Here is an 18725-nt window from a genome sequence, read left to right as displayed (position 1 = left end):
ACATAAATGCTACTTCCTGCCCGAATAGAAGGTCTAATAGGCATTCTCGATCCCGCGTTTTGCCACTAATCGCCATCCCGCCCCATTCAGAGTGTTTATCCCAATCCCGCCTGGTTCGAGTTCCAACTCTCCGCTAAATGTCCGTAACCTGCGATTTTCTGTTTTTAATCCCGAATTCCGCCGTCAATTTTAAAACTATCCCGCTTTCCGCTTGTCAAAAGGGCAACTCACACCGCTGCCAAAGTTTTTGCTATCCTGCGTCCCTCCATTAAAATTTCTGTCATCCTGAATCCCGCCTCCATTTCTCACTCTAATCCCGCATCCCGTCAGAATATTATTTCCATTTTTTAAATTAATTTAAGAAAGGGAATTTTTTCACAGCTGAAGACCCTAAAAGAAAGTTATTAAATGCATGGAGTAAAATAACTTTTAGTATTTTACCAGGATTCATAATCGGAGCTTAGGCCTGATTTTATATATGCTTTCACCCGCGCCTTCCAGCGCGCGCTCAACTGCAAAAAAACTTGCGTTTTTCTTCTCTTGTGACATCAGTGGAAGTCAAGCGCTGAACGCAGTGAACTGATCCAAAATGGAGGAAGAGCAAGGCAATGACAGAGACCCTTTCACGCCTGTTGAAGAAGAAGTAGAAGAAGAATTTTCGGAAGACGACGAGCAAGACAGCTCTAGTACTGGTTCGGAGAGTGAAGAGTGGCCCAACACGGCAGCCGAGCAAAATGGATTAAAAGTTTCGAGGACCACTAGCAAGGTAGAACTTTCCTGTTCCAAGCAAATGATCCCTAGTGCAACAAGTAGGCATCTTACCTGGAACATAAACGAACTATGGCATATCCGAAACACAGAATACCCGGCCTATATAAGTCATTTAGAGTAGGTAATTTCCTTTTACGGTACGACAGACAGTTTTGGGTTTTTAACTGACAGTTTTAGTTTTAGTTTTTAAACTAACTGGCAATTTTTCAGCCATCTTCAATGCATGCCCTTCCATTTAGGCTTATTCAAAAAGCCGTGAATTAAATTAAGTTCTGATTTTGCAAGTCTTGATAGTTCACTGCCGAATTTTCTTACGGCTTTGTAAAAACTGAAAGAGGCGTTGATCTAGCACTGAAAATTGTTCCATTTTACGAATCGTTGAGCTTCTGAATTTTGCATTGAGATATCCTTCTATGTGAAGTTAAGCTTTTGGGTACTCAAACAATTGACTCCCAAATACGGTTGCTTTAGCACCGGCAATGTATTTTTTTTTTTACCAATACAGCCAAATCAGACTCACTACTCAAGGTTTTAGCGGGATAGAGAATATCGAGTTAATGGTACTGACACGAAAGCAGGGCAAGACTGTTCTTGGATTAGTGCCGTAAACATATGCAAGCATTGTTCATATTTTACACTGAACGTAACCTCCATAATTAAAGCAGAAGATCTTGTTAATTTAACAGACAGGAGATGAACCACCTAAACAGAACATGGTTAGACTAGAAGACCAGATGAATAACGAAAATTTGGAAATGCTGCAGCACATATTCGAGGTTTGTTTCTTTCCTGTTTTTATTCTGCATAGTCTCAGGAGCCTGCGAAAACAGCCGTCCTTCTTCGCTCCCTGCCCGAGTGGCCGGGAGCGAAGAAGGACGGTTGTTTTCGCAGGCTAAGTTTCAGGACCTTTCCATTTTCTCCCGGAATTCGTTTCGGGCATCTTAAAATGTGAATCCCACGTATTGTTGGTCAGTTAAGGAAACAATACCAAATCAGAAAGATGAATGGTATCAAAACTTGTCTGAGGTTACTTGACATTACCGATTTGTAGGAAGCAGATGAAGATGGCGGAGGAGGACTGGATATGGACGAGTTCCGTCAGGCAATGATCAAAACCATGGCTGGTAAAGGTGAAGTGGTAAGCCACAAATTGTGTAATAGTATTCTATCCTCTTGTATGTACTGTTGTCAATACGTGAAGTGGTACCTCGTGGAATTGCTCAGGTTGTTGTTGTTGTTGTTTTTGTTGTTAAAGTTTTGAAAGATCTGTCCAGGCAGCGATTTCTCCTTCTCCTTCTGCCGGCGTCTTAATTCTTCTTCTTTCTCTTTTTGCTCCGCGCTTGTCATGTTTTTCATAACCATAACCATTTTACAACTTGGAACTTTTTTCTTTTCGTAGCCTGATAATAATCAACTTGCCATCATATTTATGAAAGTTGACGCGAATTGCGATGGAACGGTAGACTGGGTAAGAAACCATTTGTGTTTGTAAAGCATTATGTTATGAATCAAACCACTTCACGAGCATCTTTTGTTGTCAATTTAGGAGGAGTTCTGTTCCTACATGTTGCTGGAGACTCAACTAAAGGATGTTATGACAAGTGAAGACAGGGAGGTGAGATGATCCCGGTTAATTGACGAATCAGTAGTTCCCCCACTTGACTTAGCTTCTGCAAGTGACTATCTCAGACGCAAAACTAAATTAAAGCGGTGGCATTTTTAAAGAATAGATCGGCAGACGAATTTTGCGCCCTTATTGTTTTAACAAACTATATGAAGGCAGCCAAATTATTCAGAGCATTGTTGTTGTTTTTTTCCGCTTTCCTCGCCGAGTTGTACAAATGTTACAAGTGTTTCACCAGGCCCGGGCTTAAACTCTTTGAGCTTCTTGTTTTTATTGAATGCATCGAGAGTTTTTCCTCCGATTAAAATTAGGAGAGTTATGTCTCAGACAACTAATTAACTAGGTAATCTGTCACTTTTATTCCTACAGATGGAATTTCCGCATCCAGCTAAGGAAATCCCTAGGTACTTATTATAACATATGAGTAAAAAATAAGGCACCTCTCCTTCGCTTCAAAAATATAGACTCCGGACTAAGCCTTGGTGCTAGACGGTTTTTATGCGCGGTCTCCTGTTTCGGTCAACTTTGCCACTTGTGGCGGCGTCCTCCTGCCGACACAAAGGATCCCAGCACATGAGCGAGTTAAAGCTTCCTGCACCATTACAAATCCATTTAGAATTCCGCTCATTTTTAAATCTTAAGTATGGTGAAACAAGAACACGAGGGCGTCGGTGGTTTGACCAAAGTTTGGACGATCAACACTCCATTGTCCTACAAATAAATACCAGGGAGGTCTACAAAGAAAATTGTTTTTCAACCCTAATTGGCACGACACGTTTTCACTTAGACTTTATTGTTAAGCGGCCGGTTTAACCTAAGCGGAAAATTGTCTCAGGTATAAGGTGAAGGCAATTTTTTTAGTGATGGAGAAGTATTAGCTCTTCTCAGGAGCCATAATCGGGGACGTCCCCTATTATGGCTCCTGCTCTTCTTTATTATGAAATGTCCTACCAGACAGAACGAGAAATAGCACTGTAGCTTTAGACTTGCACATTTCCTTTATTCCTTTATTTTCATACTTGTTTTGATCTTAAATATACTTCCAAATATGCACTAGATTGCATTACAGAGCATCCAAGTTTCAAAACTTTTCCGGGGGAGAATGCCCCTGGACCCCCCTAGCAAGCTCGGGGCTACGCCCTTCGATTTTAAATCTTATGGAAAAAATTTATTTTGGTAGAAACTAGTCACACAAATTGCTGGATCCACCCCTGATTTCCGTAATGGCTGCCAAAAAAACCAAACCCAAAGCATAAATAACAACAAACACTATTAATGAACCATTGAACCAAGGATGGGAAAAGGGTGGGAAAAGCTGCATCAGCCGAGGAACAGTTAGTCTTAAGTTTGATTCTGATTTGTCGAAAAAATCGCATTTTTGCTATGCATTTGACTGGCTCGTATAGAACGTATGACAAATTTTAAACTCAAAGTTACAGTAGTTGGTACTGAACAGTTAGATTGTGTTTGGTTTGGATTTTAGTTGCCATCGCGACAACATCACTCGGATAACTTATCTTCCTAAACTGTCGCATGGCACTGATGATCCGACTGACAGCAATGGAGGAAGATATGTGTCTGTCAGCAAGGAAGGAACTGTGCACTTCTGGAGCATGGACCTGATGCACCCTCAAAGAACTCTGTCAGTAAGTGAGCAGATATGAGCGGGAATTTTTACCCTGTTCAAGAGAAACCTTGAGCTTTAAAAGAATTAGCGACGTATTTGAAAACATCACGATCTCCACCCATTTAAGGGAGGACACGCCAGTGCTTATATGATTATTGCTTTCTTTTTGTCAGCTAAAGAATATATACATGCTATTGACGTTACTGAACAGGTCAGAATGTTGATGGCATCCCGTTTATTTTCAGTTAGGGCATGAGGGTAAAGCCAGTAAGAATGTGTGGATTACAGACTGTGTGGTGTTACCAAACGCCAAGAAGCTTGCCCTGTCAACGGCTGACCGAGAGATAGGTCTGTAACACCACACTTACGGTACCAGTCATTTTCTCTAGCAAGAGTTTTATTATTTTAAGGAAATTCTTAATTCTTAAGTGGATGTACTTTGATTACTTGAATGCTTACTACTCGCTGTAGATTCTTTTAGGCTTTCGGACTCGGGTAAAGCTAAATAAGAAAAGACGCTATCTACAACGGTTGCCTGCAAGAAATAGGTGCATGCAGTTGCTTCCATTACTATCTGCCGAAAGCTCTCATTTGGAAAATAAAGTGGATAATTTAAACGCTATATATATTTTTTACAAGTTGTGTACTTTTACAGTGCAATACACCGTATTATAGCAACGGCATTTGTACTTTTGTTTTCCTCTTTAGCATTCTATGACTGCTCTGCCAACAGTTTTGATAAACAGTTTGTGATCTGTAGTTTGGATTACTGTGTACTCACCATGGATTACTGGTAAGAAGCTGTATCAGGAACAAAATGGCGTCCGTCACAGTGACAAGTTCTAAGCAGCGAAAACTAAAATTTTCTCGTTGGAGTTAGCAATGTTGAAGCGTTCAAATACTCGCAAATTTCTGCTTTATTACCTGCTCCTTGTTTGGTTTCTAGCTGAAACAGGGTGTTTTGTTTCTGATTTTAAGACTGCCACAACTAAAATCAGTCTTAAAATACCTGAAATTCGTTTTATGTTTATTTATATGTTAAAGTGGTCATCTAAATCCGTTTTGCCTTTCTACAGATATAAAGCAATCAAAGTTAGTCTAAAGAGTGCCTTTTTTTAGGAAAAAGCGTTTCAGATGTCCTTAACGTTAGGCATGCTGTTCACATGTTATGTCATAGCTTCCATCGTGCGAAATCTCATCTAGGGCATGATATTTTGCCGATATTTTTCAGGTACAGCACAGCCAAATTAAATGAGGGTATTTTGGTGTGTGGTGACGCTGGAGGCTCTGTGTTTTGTTTAAAGTTCTCTGCAGTCACAGGATGCCTGTTTGACTTAAACCTTGGACAACAGATTCCATCTGGTACACTTTGTTTACGCTAGACTAGCATTGAAAACCAAATCTGGGTCGGGTTAGTTTGTAGACAGTTTGCACGAAACTAAGCTCCTCAAGAGATAGTACTCAGCTGTACCCACTATCTTCAGTTGTCTTTAGAAAAAGTACGAAGGTTGCATTTTTCGCTTTTGTTCTAATTCCATGCTTTTGAGAAAGCTGAGTGTCGTATGGTATTGGAAGAATTTTTCAAATTGTTCTGCGTGGAGACACTAAGACTTGATACGGAAACTACTTATGACCTTAGTTCTTACTTACTCCATTTTTTTTCTGTTTTCAGTATCCTTTAGACGATTTTCCCTGTCGGAACTTCAGCAAGGAAAACATTCTAATATAAAACTTTTCCAATTTAACGTAAGTACTTAGCTGAAATTACAGCCCTCCTCAGGTTATTAATTTTTGCCACAAATCTCAATATTCTTCTTAACATAATGTGTTAATGAGAATCTTACGCGAGCGACGTAATCCGTTGATTATTTCTTCTAAAATTTCAAGCCGTCTTTGAATTCCAGGCCCATAATATTCCATTCTGATATTTTAATATTCCTGGAGTTTCTACAACCCAACGGATGAAGCTCTGCGGGTCTATTGTCACTCGCTTCTGTAATCTCTAACAAAATGTGCTGTTTCTGAAATAACTAACCTACGGAAACTTTGATGGCAACCTGATTGCCGTACCACTTTGTGCATGATAGGTCTTCGTTAGAATTCTGTGTGAGATAAATCTGCAGCTTACAGAACAAGAGACTCTCCCCTGCTGATAATTTAAAAGAATTTGCTGACGGCAAGCTACCTGTGGTGTTGCTCAGTCTACAGACACTAACTATCACTAAATAACATCTGCAGTATTGAAAGGTGTCTTACCTATCGCACAGGCTAACTTGATAATCGGTAAGGCTGTGATGAGCACAAGGCAACACAAACCCTCTGGGACCCGTTAAGACGTCCCCTCCTCCCTCCGGGTGTAAAATCAATTATATTAGCATAATTTATTGTTATCTTGTATTTTAGAATCTCCACGAGGACTGGATTCGTAAAGTGAAATATTACCCTTCCTTACAATGCTTTATCTCTTGCGCTACTGCAAGCAACACTTCCATGTATCTCGGAGACATAGACAGGAAAAAGACGTAAGTTCAAATCCCCAATCACTCTAGCAGATAACTGCTTCATCAACCTTCTTGCGACCCATTTTTTAATGTTCATATTCTCCTAATTTTTGCTTAGAGTGAACAAATTAGTAGAGATCCGATGCCGTTATATCTCGCATCACACGTTTTTACCTGACTTTTTCAATATTTCTTTCCAAATAATACTGTCTCCTTTGACAGGAGCTCCGTGTTCCGCATCCGTAAGGGTATCACATCATTTGACTACTGTAAGGAATGGAACGTCATAGGTGAGTAAACCACGATCTGAATAACATCAAATTGCCGGCAAATATACTAAACTTTGCACAACGCTTTAAAACGTGAATAAAACTCCGAATTTGAATCTATTAAAAAACATTCGTCCGAGATCCTTTTGTCAAACGAAAATCTTGTATCAGCCGGCTACCTAGCCTGATTCTCAGACGGTCCAGGTGGTTCGCTACACCACGTTCTCTCTCAGAGTGGCGGCTACCCTACTTGGTATCTTGAGATTGTAACTCCTCTGACCATTCTGCAGTTGATGTCAATGGGCACATGTACAAGTGATGTATCTTAGTGGTCTTTAATTTGGATCATATCTTCATTCTTCACATATTCACGTCATAATCAAAATCTAATGAACTTTCCGAGGTACACCGGTTACCGATTACCAGTTGTTGACTATTACATGTAATAACTGTGTTAACATGGTGTGTTGACTTTTTTTAGTAACTGGTGGTCTTGATCATTATGTACGTCTGTGGAATCCTTATGTTACAGTTAAAGCCACATCGGTAAGTTTCAGTTTAACTGAGTGAGTTGTATCCTAGTTCAGTGGTTTCGAGTGGCATAATGTGAATACATCTCACAACTGCGTCGGCACACTACTGCAGGATATCAGGACAGTACAAGTAGACAAGGCTTCTTTTTGGCTAATATAGCAAATTTGGGTGCGGCAAAAGAGAAATCTCTCATAGGAAATTCAAGGAAACTGCGGAAATTACTTGTTAGGTACCTGTACCTGTTTCAAATTTTCCGTCCGCTTTTCGGATAGCCAAAGAAAATTGCATAAGTCCTGAGTTGTCCAGTGCTGGCGGTATTGAGTTATTCATAAATTTGGTTTCAAAATATTTGTTTGGTTTTTACGTTACAAAGGTCTTGCAATCCAAACGTATTTTGTCACCTTTCTTGGGTTTTCATTTGCTGTTTGCCAATTTCTCGATTTCTGCATAAAGCTTTTCCCCTCTAGTCTGAAGTATATTTAAACTATACATGTGTATATATATGTCTCGTGCAATTTTCCGTATAGTCCAAAGAGCATTTATGAATTTGATTACATATCAAGACGTCTCTAACACGCATATGGAAGCTGGTCGGCTAACGCACAAACTAAGATGTAGTAATTTAGTCTGTGGTGCGGTGTTTCTGCCATGTACCCCGTTCCATCGTGTTTAAATTAAAAACGGGTATCCTCAATGACGCCCTCCATGGTGGGGATCATGGAAGAGGATTGAAAATGGTGACTGGTTCACTTTTGTAGCGCGCCTTTCAAAACAAGCATTTTACAGCATTCTTTGTTAAATGATCCAAACACGCAGCGCTTGAATTTGCACGGCATTCCAGGCTTGCACTCAATTGGGAACTGCAAGTTATGCACATGACATGACTTCAATGGCTCAACACAAGCGTTAGGTTGTTATGTCTTAAAGAACCATGTTAATGTTTTCGATGCTAATCGTTTTCAGGTGATGAAGGGTCATAGTTCAGCAGTTACTCACATTATAGTGAACAGTGACAAGGGAGAAATAATAAGCGCTGCTCAAGATAAGGTTATTATTATTCATATTTATCATTAATCTTACATTTCGTCAACACTCATGATCAGCAATTCCTGATATGCTTCTGTTGGATATCATAAGATCTTCACTTTCAACTCCATTTCAAGAGTATTCGCGGAGTAAAAAGAAATGCTTCGGGTGTCTAGTAACTAACAGTGAAGCATATTAAAGATGATTTCCAGTCCGTACTGCGCAATCTCGAGAGTTTGTTTGCGTTTTTTGTTTTGATTCATGTCAGACATCAGAAAATGTAGACATTTCGCAGCTACTTACGTGATGTAAATTCAAACTTTTAAAACAACCGCCATTATAGGTGCGAAGCGGTAGAAGCTTTGTGCTTTGTTCTTTCTTATATCACTTGATGAAACAACTTCGCAGCTGTAAAAATCAATAAAGCTGTTGGAAAAAGAATTTGAAAGGCCTCAAAGATAAGGTATGTGGTTCGTAACGAATAACATCGATTCGCATTCCATCGAGTGAGCCGTTATAATGTTTATAAACATTAGGGTGCTGAGACTGCGCAGTACGGACTGGAAATCTTCTCTAATTTAACTAAGATCTAATAATAATAAGTTTTTTATTTACATAGTGCTAGTTTCATTGCTGTCCAATAATCATTCCTACAATCGATATTAAAACAATTCTACATCTCACCTTATTTGAATCTGGCAGGTGATCAAGATTTGGGATATGCGCGACCTGTGTTGTGTTCAAACCATTCCTGCTCGCTCGTTGTTACCAGGCCCCCACCTGATCTCAAGCCTCTACTTCAACTCCAAATCTCACTGCATTTTTGTGGGAACAAACCAGGTGACAATTCAATCTCTCCGTCCCCATCAATCAAATCTTAATATTCTTACCAACGAGTGCTATGTAAAATTCCGGTCCTTTTTAAACGTACGTTTTCAGCTCTGGAAATCTAAACTATGATTTCCGGCAGGTTTCATGTTGTCTGCTCCACTGCACTTTTTTTCAAGAGAGCTTTTACATAAGGAACATAAATTTTTAGGTATAGGCGTGTCAGATTAAGCCGTTTCTTTTTCTTCCCCTGAACAGGTTAACAGTAGAAATATAGCAAAAACATCACTTGGCTGTTAAATTTTTTTTATTGTGCGAGGATATTTGACTTGTGTTTGTTCTTTGTCAGTTGTCAGTGATCGAGGGTAAAAGAGAAGAGCCCTCAGAGGAACATGACATTACAAGTCATTTTAAACCAATATGTGCGGCTATTTACAACGATCTCTTTGATCAGGTAATTACAATGTTAAATTCCACGTCCAAGGGACTCCCATATAAGAGGGATGACGATGCGCAATCATTTGCTTAGGGGTGCAAATTGCAGACTTTGGTATCAGTTAGCGTGTTTGGCACAGAACACCAAATGCATTTACCAAACAAGGTAACTTTCAAAGTTGGACACGAAGCAAGACCAGGCATGACTGAAATTTTCAAAATGTCTTTCTAGATGAAAAGGATTCCACGACTTAATCGTCATTAATGTAACGATAGCTCTTGTTTGTGTGTCTGTCTGATTAGACATGGAAGTCTTTCCCAAGATTCCACGTTTTAGTATGCAGTATCGACGTTAGACTTGCCCCAGGTCGACCTTTGCTTAATCCTTCGCGTTTTCTTCTCCCTCAAGTGAAGCGAGAGGGCATCTTTGAGCGATGAAGTCGCGAGCGCAAGCGACCCAGCGCCGAAACCGACAGGCCAGGGAAGAATTATTGGAAAGGTCGTTTAAAAAGTCTATATCGACGTATGTTTTTATCGATTTGCTGAAGACGCAATATATTCGTCGTATCTGATTCTTTCCTTCTATCATTCTGGTAGTTAATTCAGTGTGTTGAAAAGATCTGGAGCAAGTCAGAATCATCGAGTCTGACTTTTAGAACCCGGGCACTGATTGCACTGTTGGGCTGCTATCGATGTACACCATTTTATTTGAACATGTTTCTTTACACTCTACTGCAGGATGTATAATGTTGAACCCAATTTAATCTCAGTGAAAAAAAGCAGAACAGACGACTTATCTGGTAGACCAACAGTTAACAACTTGGCCACATTTCCAATGGTCCACACTCTCATTCACCATATATATAACTCTTGACCAATGAGCGCACGAAAACTCTGCCAGGTATATTATTGCAAACAACAACAACGAACAATTTGAAGCACATCAAACTAACATTTTTTCATATCTGTAACAAGATTTGAGTCATTCGAGAAAGAAATCAGTTAGACAAAGTGTTCGAAACATGTTGACATGATAGAGCGTGTGAGATGTTTTGGGAATAAAGGAATATGTAGCACAAGTCAACTGGCAAAAAAGCATTGTTATTGGAGACCAGGCCATTAGACAGCTCCAAATCTCCTTTGACTTCGGTGAAAAAAGAGCGCGATAAAAACGAATATTCTTTATGATGAACTTTTGATATAGTAGCCAGGCTGATTTGCTAGGTCTTCCTACAGACAGCGAGCAAACATTCTTTTTAGTCGGGTTGTAAAGTAAAAAAAAAACGGCGCGATCAGGACACGCGTCTCTCCGCTAGTTTTCGCGCGCCCGGCCCACGCGTCCATTTTTCCATGAAGGGCTGCCAGATTCACATTACCTAATTCATTATTTCATTTTTTTATAGGTTGTGAGTGCGTGTCACGATTCTGTGGTTTGTGTTTGGAGTCTGCAGACAGGCGAGAAAATCATTCAGTTTTCAAATGCTCACGATAACTCTGAAATCACAGCTATGAGGTTTGACCCTTCCAAGAGGAGACTCATCACAGGGGCTCGAGATGGAACAGTCAAGATTTGGAATTTTAATAACGGCTGCTGTTTGAGCGAATTACAAGCTGTAGATAATCAAGAGGTATATTAAGATTCTCTGTAGAAATTACAATTTACTTACATGTTCGTTTATTGTATACCATGCATGTGTACTGCACTATAATTCGCGCGAAGCAATACCACCTCGTCAATGCTTTGCAGCTTCCACAAATAGTACCCTGCGGGTAGCCTTTTCATTTATTTTTACTATTAATGTTCAAAGCTGGCTACAAAAAGAACTAAACGCAAAATTTGGAGAACAACAAAATTCACGTTCAGGTTTTTTTTTCTGCGGGCGGGTGGAGAGGGGTGGGGGAGAAGCATTCTCGTATTCTCGTCCCCAGAATCTAACACCAAAATTACAGAAAGCAACCGATAGCCGTTACAGCTGTTATCATCGTTTGACATACAAACTAGAAAAAAAGGCTCAATTCTGCCTTGTACTGACCCTTTCGCCTAGTCTGTTTGATGTAATGTAAATGTAAATCTTATTTAAAGTGGTCATGCGCTTGGCTATATACAAGCGCTAAGCTTAGCTAGTTTACAGGCATGCCACTGAAACAAAGGAAACAAACATTTAAATAAACGTAACATAATTAAAAATCCCAGCTGGCAGAAGGCAGACCGGTTGGCTATTTACAAAGCGTGACGGAGGATTTGAACTCGGGACTATCAAGAAACAAATCCAGCTAGTGGCAGGGTGGTGGCCTTGAACCCGGGACCTCTGGATTACAACACCAGCGCCCTAAACCACTCGGCCACGCTGCCTCCTGACCAGGTGGCGTGGCCGATCTTGCATGCTTTTTGAACAAAAACATATTTGAACACAGACCCAGTTGTAATATAACAGCTTGCGATTGTTATGGCGTATATTCTTGTTAAATCTTGCAGATTACAGGTATACTGTGTTTTAAACAGAAGATTATTACAGTTGGATGGAACAGAAAGGTTACCATCTACAGGTAAGTTGAGATCAAATCTGGTTATGCATTGAGCGCAGAGTGCAGTCGACGCAGAGCACAACACGTTACTTCCCAGGCTTCTACGTCATCCTTTTTAATGTTACCTTGCCGTGCTACTTCTTTGAATCTGCTCGAACAGAGGGGCAACAGTGTAGCTGAAGACTTTCAGAGGACGTTAGTCTGAAAACTGGACTGAAAGTAGTCGTTCTTTCTCCCTGCCAGTCCTTCCTTCCTAGTTACTAAGTTACTCAAGTTGTGTCACTCACAGCAGCAGCCATTTACCTGTTGCCGTTCACTTCATTTATCTTGCTCAGAGATTGCAGAGAAGAGGAGGAAGCTGAGCCTCGAGTGTGGTCCAATTTTCACGAGGACGACATTTTATCGGCTGCAATGTACCCTACTGGCTTAGTGGCAACCTCTGCCTATGATGGTGTGGTCAAAGTGTGGAACATTGAGAGTGGACACGTTAACTGCAAACTGAATGCTAATGACTATGGTTTAGAGACCACTCAATCTGTTATTCCAACAGATATTAAGAGACAAGTGTCAACTAGTAATGCAGGTCAGTAGATTAGTAACAAACGTTACAGAATACCAAGGAGAAAAAAAAAACAACAACTCAGCGCTGGTCAGTCACTGATGTAAAAATCCCTTAACAGGGTTTAGGGAATCCAACAAGTAAATCCACCGCGTGTTCTCACTCGGCAATCTTGTAAAACAGTATATTTTAACAATTATTCCACGAGCGTGCGTTGGATTTGAGATGATAATCATCTCATATCCAGCAATCCATAAGCGGAATAATTGTTTTATTAAAAACGCCCCCAAAATAAAGAATATTAAAATAAAATTAAATAAAATTAAAATAAAAAACGCCCCAAAAAATTATTCGCTCGTTTACCATACTTGCTGACCGTGGCATAATTACTCATATACCATAACGGCTGAGCCAATGAAACTCTCGAATTGCATTATCCGACGCTAGTTTTTAAAAATAATAGTTTTTAATTAATGTAATATTGTATGGTTGTAATTAGATTAGTGCTATTATAATAATTGAAGGTTTGACCGAGTTTCTAAGGCAGGTCGAGAACGGGGATGGAAGTGAGGGTGAGCCTGAAGCACTCTGATTAGCCTCAAAAGCTCTCCGGTTAGCCTGAATAACGCTCAGGTTAACATCACCCCTCACCCCTCACCCCTCACCCCTCACCCCTCACCCCTCACCCCTCACCCCTCACCCCTCACTCCTCACCCCTCACCCCTCACCCCTCACTACTCACTACTCACCCCTCACCCCTCACCCCTCACCCCTCACCCCTCACCCCTTACCCCTTATCCCTTAACCCTTACCCCTCACCCTCACTCCTCACCCCTCACCGCGCACCCCACACCTCTCACTGCCCACGTGTTAGACCTTGCGCAATTTCTTGTTTTTTAATCTTTGTGGAAATCCAGTAATGTTTCTAAATCTTCCTCCAAAATATCGGAGAAACCACAAGCGGCCCAGACGTTGTATGCGATTAATACGTGACATTATGCTGTTGGCGATTGCGTGACAATTGTGGCCGTTTATAAGACAATGTATGAGAATGCTTCGAAAATTACTCTAAATGCTACGTTTAGAAAATAATTTGAATAAAATGGCTTACCTTATGTTTGCATTGCGTTGTTTTGATGTCTCTGGGTTCCTGGAGATGGTTTAGAGCCATTTAGGCGAGTTTTACTTTCTGGCGGTTTGCTTCCCCTAAAGAGAAACGAAAGGCGAGCGACCCACTGGCCTGAAGGCCCGCACTCAAAGCTCCGTAAATTCCACAAAAATGGTCTAATCTCGTCAAAATTGCCTCATGGCAGCCGTCGATAACTCTTCTTCCCATTCGCTTTCTCCCAAGGTTTCAAAGTTTATTTTAACCGCCCGAGAATCGCTGGTTTTCCAGCTCTTGCTTTCCATTTCGGCTCCATTTCGATCCGTAACCGATTATCTTGGCCACAGGATTTGAATTTCTAGCTTAACGACCTCGCCAACGTGACAAAGTCGCCTCCAACCGTCGAGAGGCACGGGGCATTTTTTGATCATGCAAACTGCACCGTGCCGCGGTGTATAACTGAAATTAGCGCCAAAAAGCACTGTTAACTGCAAAAATACAAGGAGCAAACAATGTTCTGCTGAATTTAGTGCCTAACAGCACTGTCAACTGCAGCGAGAGATGGCAACGAGTAACTGACTAATGCGAAAACCCCGCCATTATGTGGCATTTCTCACCTAATAAACAATAGAGCGTTTCCGTAGAGGGCCTATAGGCTGATAATTTCCTGTGGAAATTTTATGTTCTTAAAACAAATATTAAATGTATTAAAATTCCAAGGGCTACTATCAGCCAAAAGACCCAAGACATAAACGCTATATTGTCTTAATTGTTCACCAATACATTTTTGTTATTATGCCTTACTTTCTCAAGTGATCGACGCAGAGAATAAATTTCGAGAAGGCAACCGAAGGAGCTCTGAGGTTGGATCAAGTAAGAAACATCGCCGCTCACCATTTCTACCTTCAATATGGCGGCCAAAGCGCGACTCAATGATGCAGAAAGAAGTTTTTGTCCCGGAAGGATCTCAAAAGAAGAAATTTTTCTATCAAGATTTTTTGCCACTGGAGTTTCAAGAAAGTTATCACGATTCCTCCGTGGACAAGGTACAGAAATAGCTGACAAATATGTTGTTATGAAAATGTAGTGAAAGTCTGCGTCAGGCCAGTGGTCCATACAGCCGGACCGTTTCCCGCTTTCCGTAGCGTTAAGCGACTAGGAGTAAATCTACTCCCCACTGGATGGGATTCAAGTCCATGGCAGGGTTACCCCCAAGAATTAAATTCAGCGGTACTCATTTATACACTTGCTCCACTCTGTTTTCATAACATAAAGTCAGCTGATAAATGAACGTCGACTCTGCTTTATGAATGTATTTAATGTAAATGTTTTTCTCCGTGCAGGTTCTTTTCCTAGAGAGGCGTGAAAACAGCTTATCCACAGCTACGTTGATGACAACAGGTTCAGACGGCTCGGTCAGGGCATGGAGCGTGTACGGCGGCGGACTGCTGGGTTATTTTCCCGCTGCTCAGGGTGTCCATGAATCTGTGATCTCCATGACAACTGACTACGCTAATACCATTCTTGTTACTGGCGACACCGCAGGATTTGTCAAGGCAATGACTTCAGCTTCACCTTTGCAGTTTAAAATGAGTGCTTGTGTTTTCTTATTTCAGACGTTTAGTTATAAAAGCTCTCCGATTTTGCTTATTTTGTTTGTCAGGTTTGGGATATCTCTTGTTACTGTATAAACGCAAGCGATCAGAAGGTAGCGACAGCGTTGCCAAGGAAACTATTATCAGTGAACAGGAGAAATAGCCACAGAAAAGGATCAATCGATAGCAGGCCTCCTCCACTGGTTCTGACATTTCGAGCTCATCTCAAGCCAATTGTCAGTCTGGACTTTGTTGATAGTCGCCAGTTCATCATCACGGCTTCCACAGACGCGTCAGTGCGACTTTGGACGCAGACAGGGAGATATATAGGTAACAAAACATACGCCGCGCGCCCAACCAACAGAACGTCAGCACTCTGTTTTTTTTTTTTAAATACTTACGACAAGGCTTTCCACCTTAACGCTATAAAAGAAGAGGGTTCCATGTTGCCTGAAGGAAGAAATTTATTTGTCTTGTTTTCTTTTCACAAATGAAAAGCGTGATCGATTTGTTTCTTTTCTAGGAACCAATGTGTTGCTTTTGCGGTAAAACCGAAACCGCGGTTCGTATCTTGGCCTTTGCAATTCATTTCCTAAAGATGACACTTCACGAAACGATGCTTCAACGACGATTTTTAATCCTTGGCAACTTTAAACGCAGAGCTGTTGCAGCAACAGCACGACACGAGTATTGCCTTTTATGTGGCGTTAAAAAATAGTACATGTATTGCAATGATCTGTTTTAAAATCGTCCAGCGTGCAAGTTGCCATCAATAATCCCATATATTGATGAAACCTGGATTGTCGCAAATTACAGGATCAAAAGATCTCCATGAAAAAGAATATTAAGAAAGAGAAACTTGAAAACGCAACAATCCCCTGCTTCAGAAAAGCTTGGCTGCACCCTGGAGGGTTAATCACGTGATTATCAACACGTCATCGTTCTCGAAAACCTCCGTTTCCAAAATATTTTTCATCCACACTAAAACGCAAAGCAGGCGTTTCAAATTCCTCCGATTTGAAAAGCGTTTTCGAAAATTAAGCTCCGTTTTCCTTCCGGATAAGTGCGGACGGCAAGCCTAACCGTAGAAATATAGCTGCGTTTTCAAACTTCTCCGGCATAGTGCTGACGGAGCCATAGATTTAACTCTGATCGGATTAAACTTAGCATTTCAGCCAATCACAGCCGGATAGAACCCAGATTGTATTGACGAATTTCAACTCTAACAGAGACGCATTATTCGTACAGGTACGTTTGGCCAGCGAACATTATGGGATTTAGAAAAAATTGTCAAAGGACAGCGAAAACTTCCGCCTGATATCCAACGCATCGCTTCAGCTGAAACTTTGAGAAGTTTGCAAAGTTCTCCTGGACCAAAGTGGAGGTATGTTTGGATTACCCATCATAAGTTTTTTTTCCACTCATAAGTAATAATCGGTTTGTATTGGAAAGCATTATGGCTGTTGCTGTTCTGTAGGTTATGTCCGTGGTGTGTGGATTGGGTGTGACGTTTGGGCTGCAAAGAAATGCAGGGATCATAAAATAAACAAATCTGCGGTCTTTTTGGACTTCCTTCTCAAGCTAATTAATAACTAAGGCTCAGTTCAGACGTCGTGCTTCTGTCGTGCCGAACTAAAGTGCAATTAGGTTTGACTGTAGCACGGCTGGGAAACAACTCTGATTCAGACGTCGTGCCAGAGTCGAACCAAATTCTGGATATACTGATGCCTCGTAACAATTCTTTTCTTAACTCCCCGTGGGAACGCAATCTCGCCAAAATACATTAATATAAGTTATGAATTTTGTTTAGCGCGGCAGAAGAACGACGTTTGAATCACCGCCGTGCCAGAGTCGTGTAGCACGGCAGAGCTTGTCGAACTTAATTGCTTGCCGAACTTAATTCAAAAGTTTGATTCAGACGCCGTGCTTCTGCCGTGCTTTTGTCGAACTTAATTCCTGAATTTAGTTCGGCACGGCAGAAGCACGACGTCTGAGCTGGGCCTAATCCAGTTAAAACTAAGAGAATCACAACCGTGATGGAGGTTTGGATACCCGGTCTTAATTAGCATAGATTTTGACGATTTTACTTCTCTGTTTACTCCTTACTTTTTGTTTCGATTGAGAAGATATATCAAACACTCGAGACAGTGTTTCATCGGCTATCCCAAAACACCTCGAATTTCGTCAAATATATTCCGTTGCGCGTCGTATTTTCAACTCTCTTCTCGGTGTTGGATATCCTGATGAAACTCTACCTCTCGTGTTTGATATATTAATTCGAGAGCGCTTTCCAGAGGCGACCATTTCTGTATAGTTAGCTCCCCAAACAAAAAGCTTTTTCAGGATAATTTTACTGTAACTTCTTGCATGCGATATATCCTATTCACGCGGTAACTTGAGAGAGGATCGAAAATATAAAAGATTAAACGAACGGTAGACGACGGCATGTCACACAGAGGAAAGCAGTCTGTTTTCCCGTGTCCCTGATCGCTTCTCATCGTTCACGCCCGCTTTTTCTTTGTTGAACCCGCGTTTTATACAATGCCAGGTTATTAATGCTTCTATTTCCTTGTTACGCTAGATTAGCAAAGCATATAATGCGTATTACGACCCTGACTCGGCGAGGAACTCAACAGCTCTCACAAGACTCCGACGCCGCAGATTTGGAAAAAGAATGGGGAACTTCTATAAACCGATCTCTCGACAAAGTCCTAGGAAAGTTTTATAAGCCAAAGACCAGGCATAGAATCTTTCCACCACTACCAAAACTGAAATTTAATCAAGACCAAATGATTGTTTATTCGTCTCTGAATTTCCAAGAACTTCAATCAATTGAGGAGCCGAAGACACCAGCAGTGTTGTGGAATCACACTACACGGTACAAATCCTCTTCAGCCCTTCTTCCGCGAACTGCTAAGGTCGGCGGTCATAAGGCAAACTCGGAATCTAAACACGCTACTTTCTACAATACATCGGTTAAACAACTTCGAGCCAACGCCATAGGGGGAACCAAAAGCCCATCTCGAAAAACTCACGATATTTTATTGCGATCAACGCATAAAAAATAGCATGAAATGTTACGTATTTGAGACTGTTATTAAATGAAACTTGAAGCACAGAATGTCAATTTTTTGTCACTCGCTATGCCAAGGAACATTGGTTCCGTTCCCGTAAGCAGTGACAATGAGCGTCAAAACTCGTTGGCGAGCTCATGTCGCACTAGCTCCCTCCCTTCCCAGGCATCCCCTGAACAGAGATTAATTCAAAAGACCGCGCATTCAAACACGCAGAGACTCTGAAGGTGTCCATAACAGACGCATACCCC

General features: G+C 41.0%; 1 protein-coding gene across 1 annotated transcript; it reads left to right on the top strand.

The window, feature by feature from the left end:
- The first annotated feature begins 440 nt into the window (after positions 1-440).
- On the top strand, positions 441-18468 carry LOC110054038 (cilia- and flagella-associated protein 337-like). Its single transcript, XM_089273901.1, has 25 exons — positions 441-766; positions 1458-1547; positions 1823-1909; positions 2171-2239; positions 2318-2386; positions 2765-2799; positions 3879-4041; positions 4268-4370; positions 4731-4815; positions 5254-5384; positions 5695-5768; positions 6426-6544; positions 6746-6813; positions 7274-7338; positions 8290-8373; positions 9055-9192; positions 9530-9634; positions 11019-11243; positions 12092-12162; positions 12477-12724; positions 14619-14851; positions 15149-15361; positions 15469-15730; positions 16649-16784; positions 17982-18468. The coding sequence occupies exons 1-25, from the start codon at positions 590-592 to the stop codon at positions 18466-18468; spliced, it is 3537 nt and encodes a 1178-aa protein (XP_089130027.1). The 5' UTR covers positions 441-589.
- The last annotated feature ends 257 nt before the right edge of the window (positions 18469-18725 follow it).

Source organism: Orbicella faveolata, unplaced genomic scaffold (genome assembly GCF_042242905.1).
Source record: "Orbicella faveolata isolate gen_17 unplaced genomic scaffold, um_ofav_v1 contig_35, whole genome shotgun sequence".
Classification (NCBI taxonomy): domain Eukaryota; kingdom Metazoa; phylum Cnidaria; class Anthozoa; order Scleractinia; family Merulinidae; genus Orbicella; species Orbicella faveolata.
This window is presented reverse-complemented; position numbering and strand designations above follow the sequence as displayed.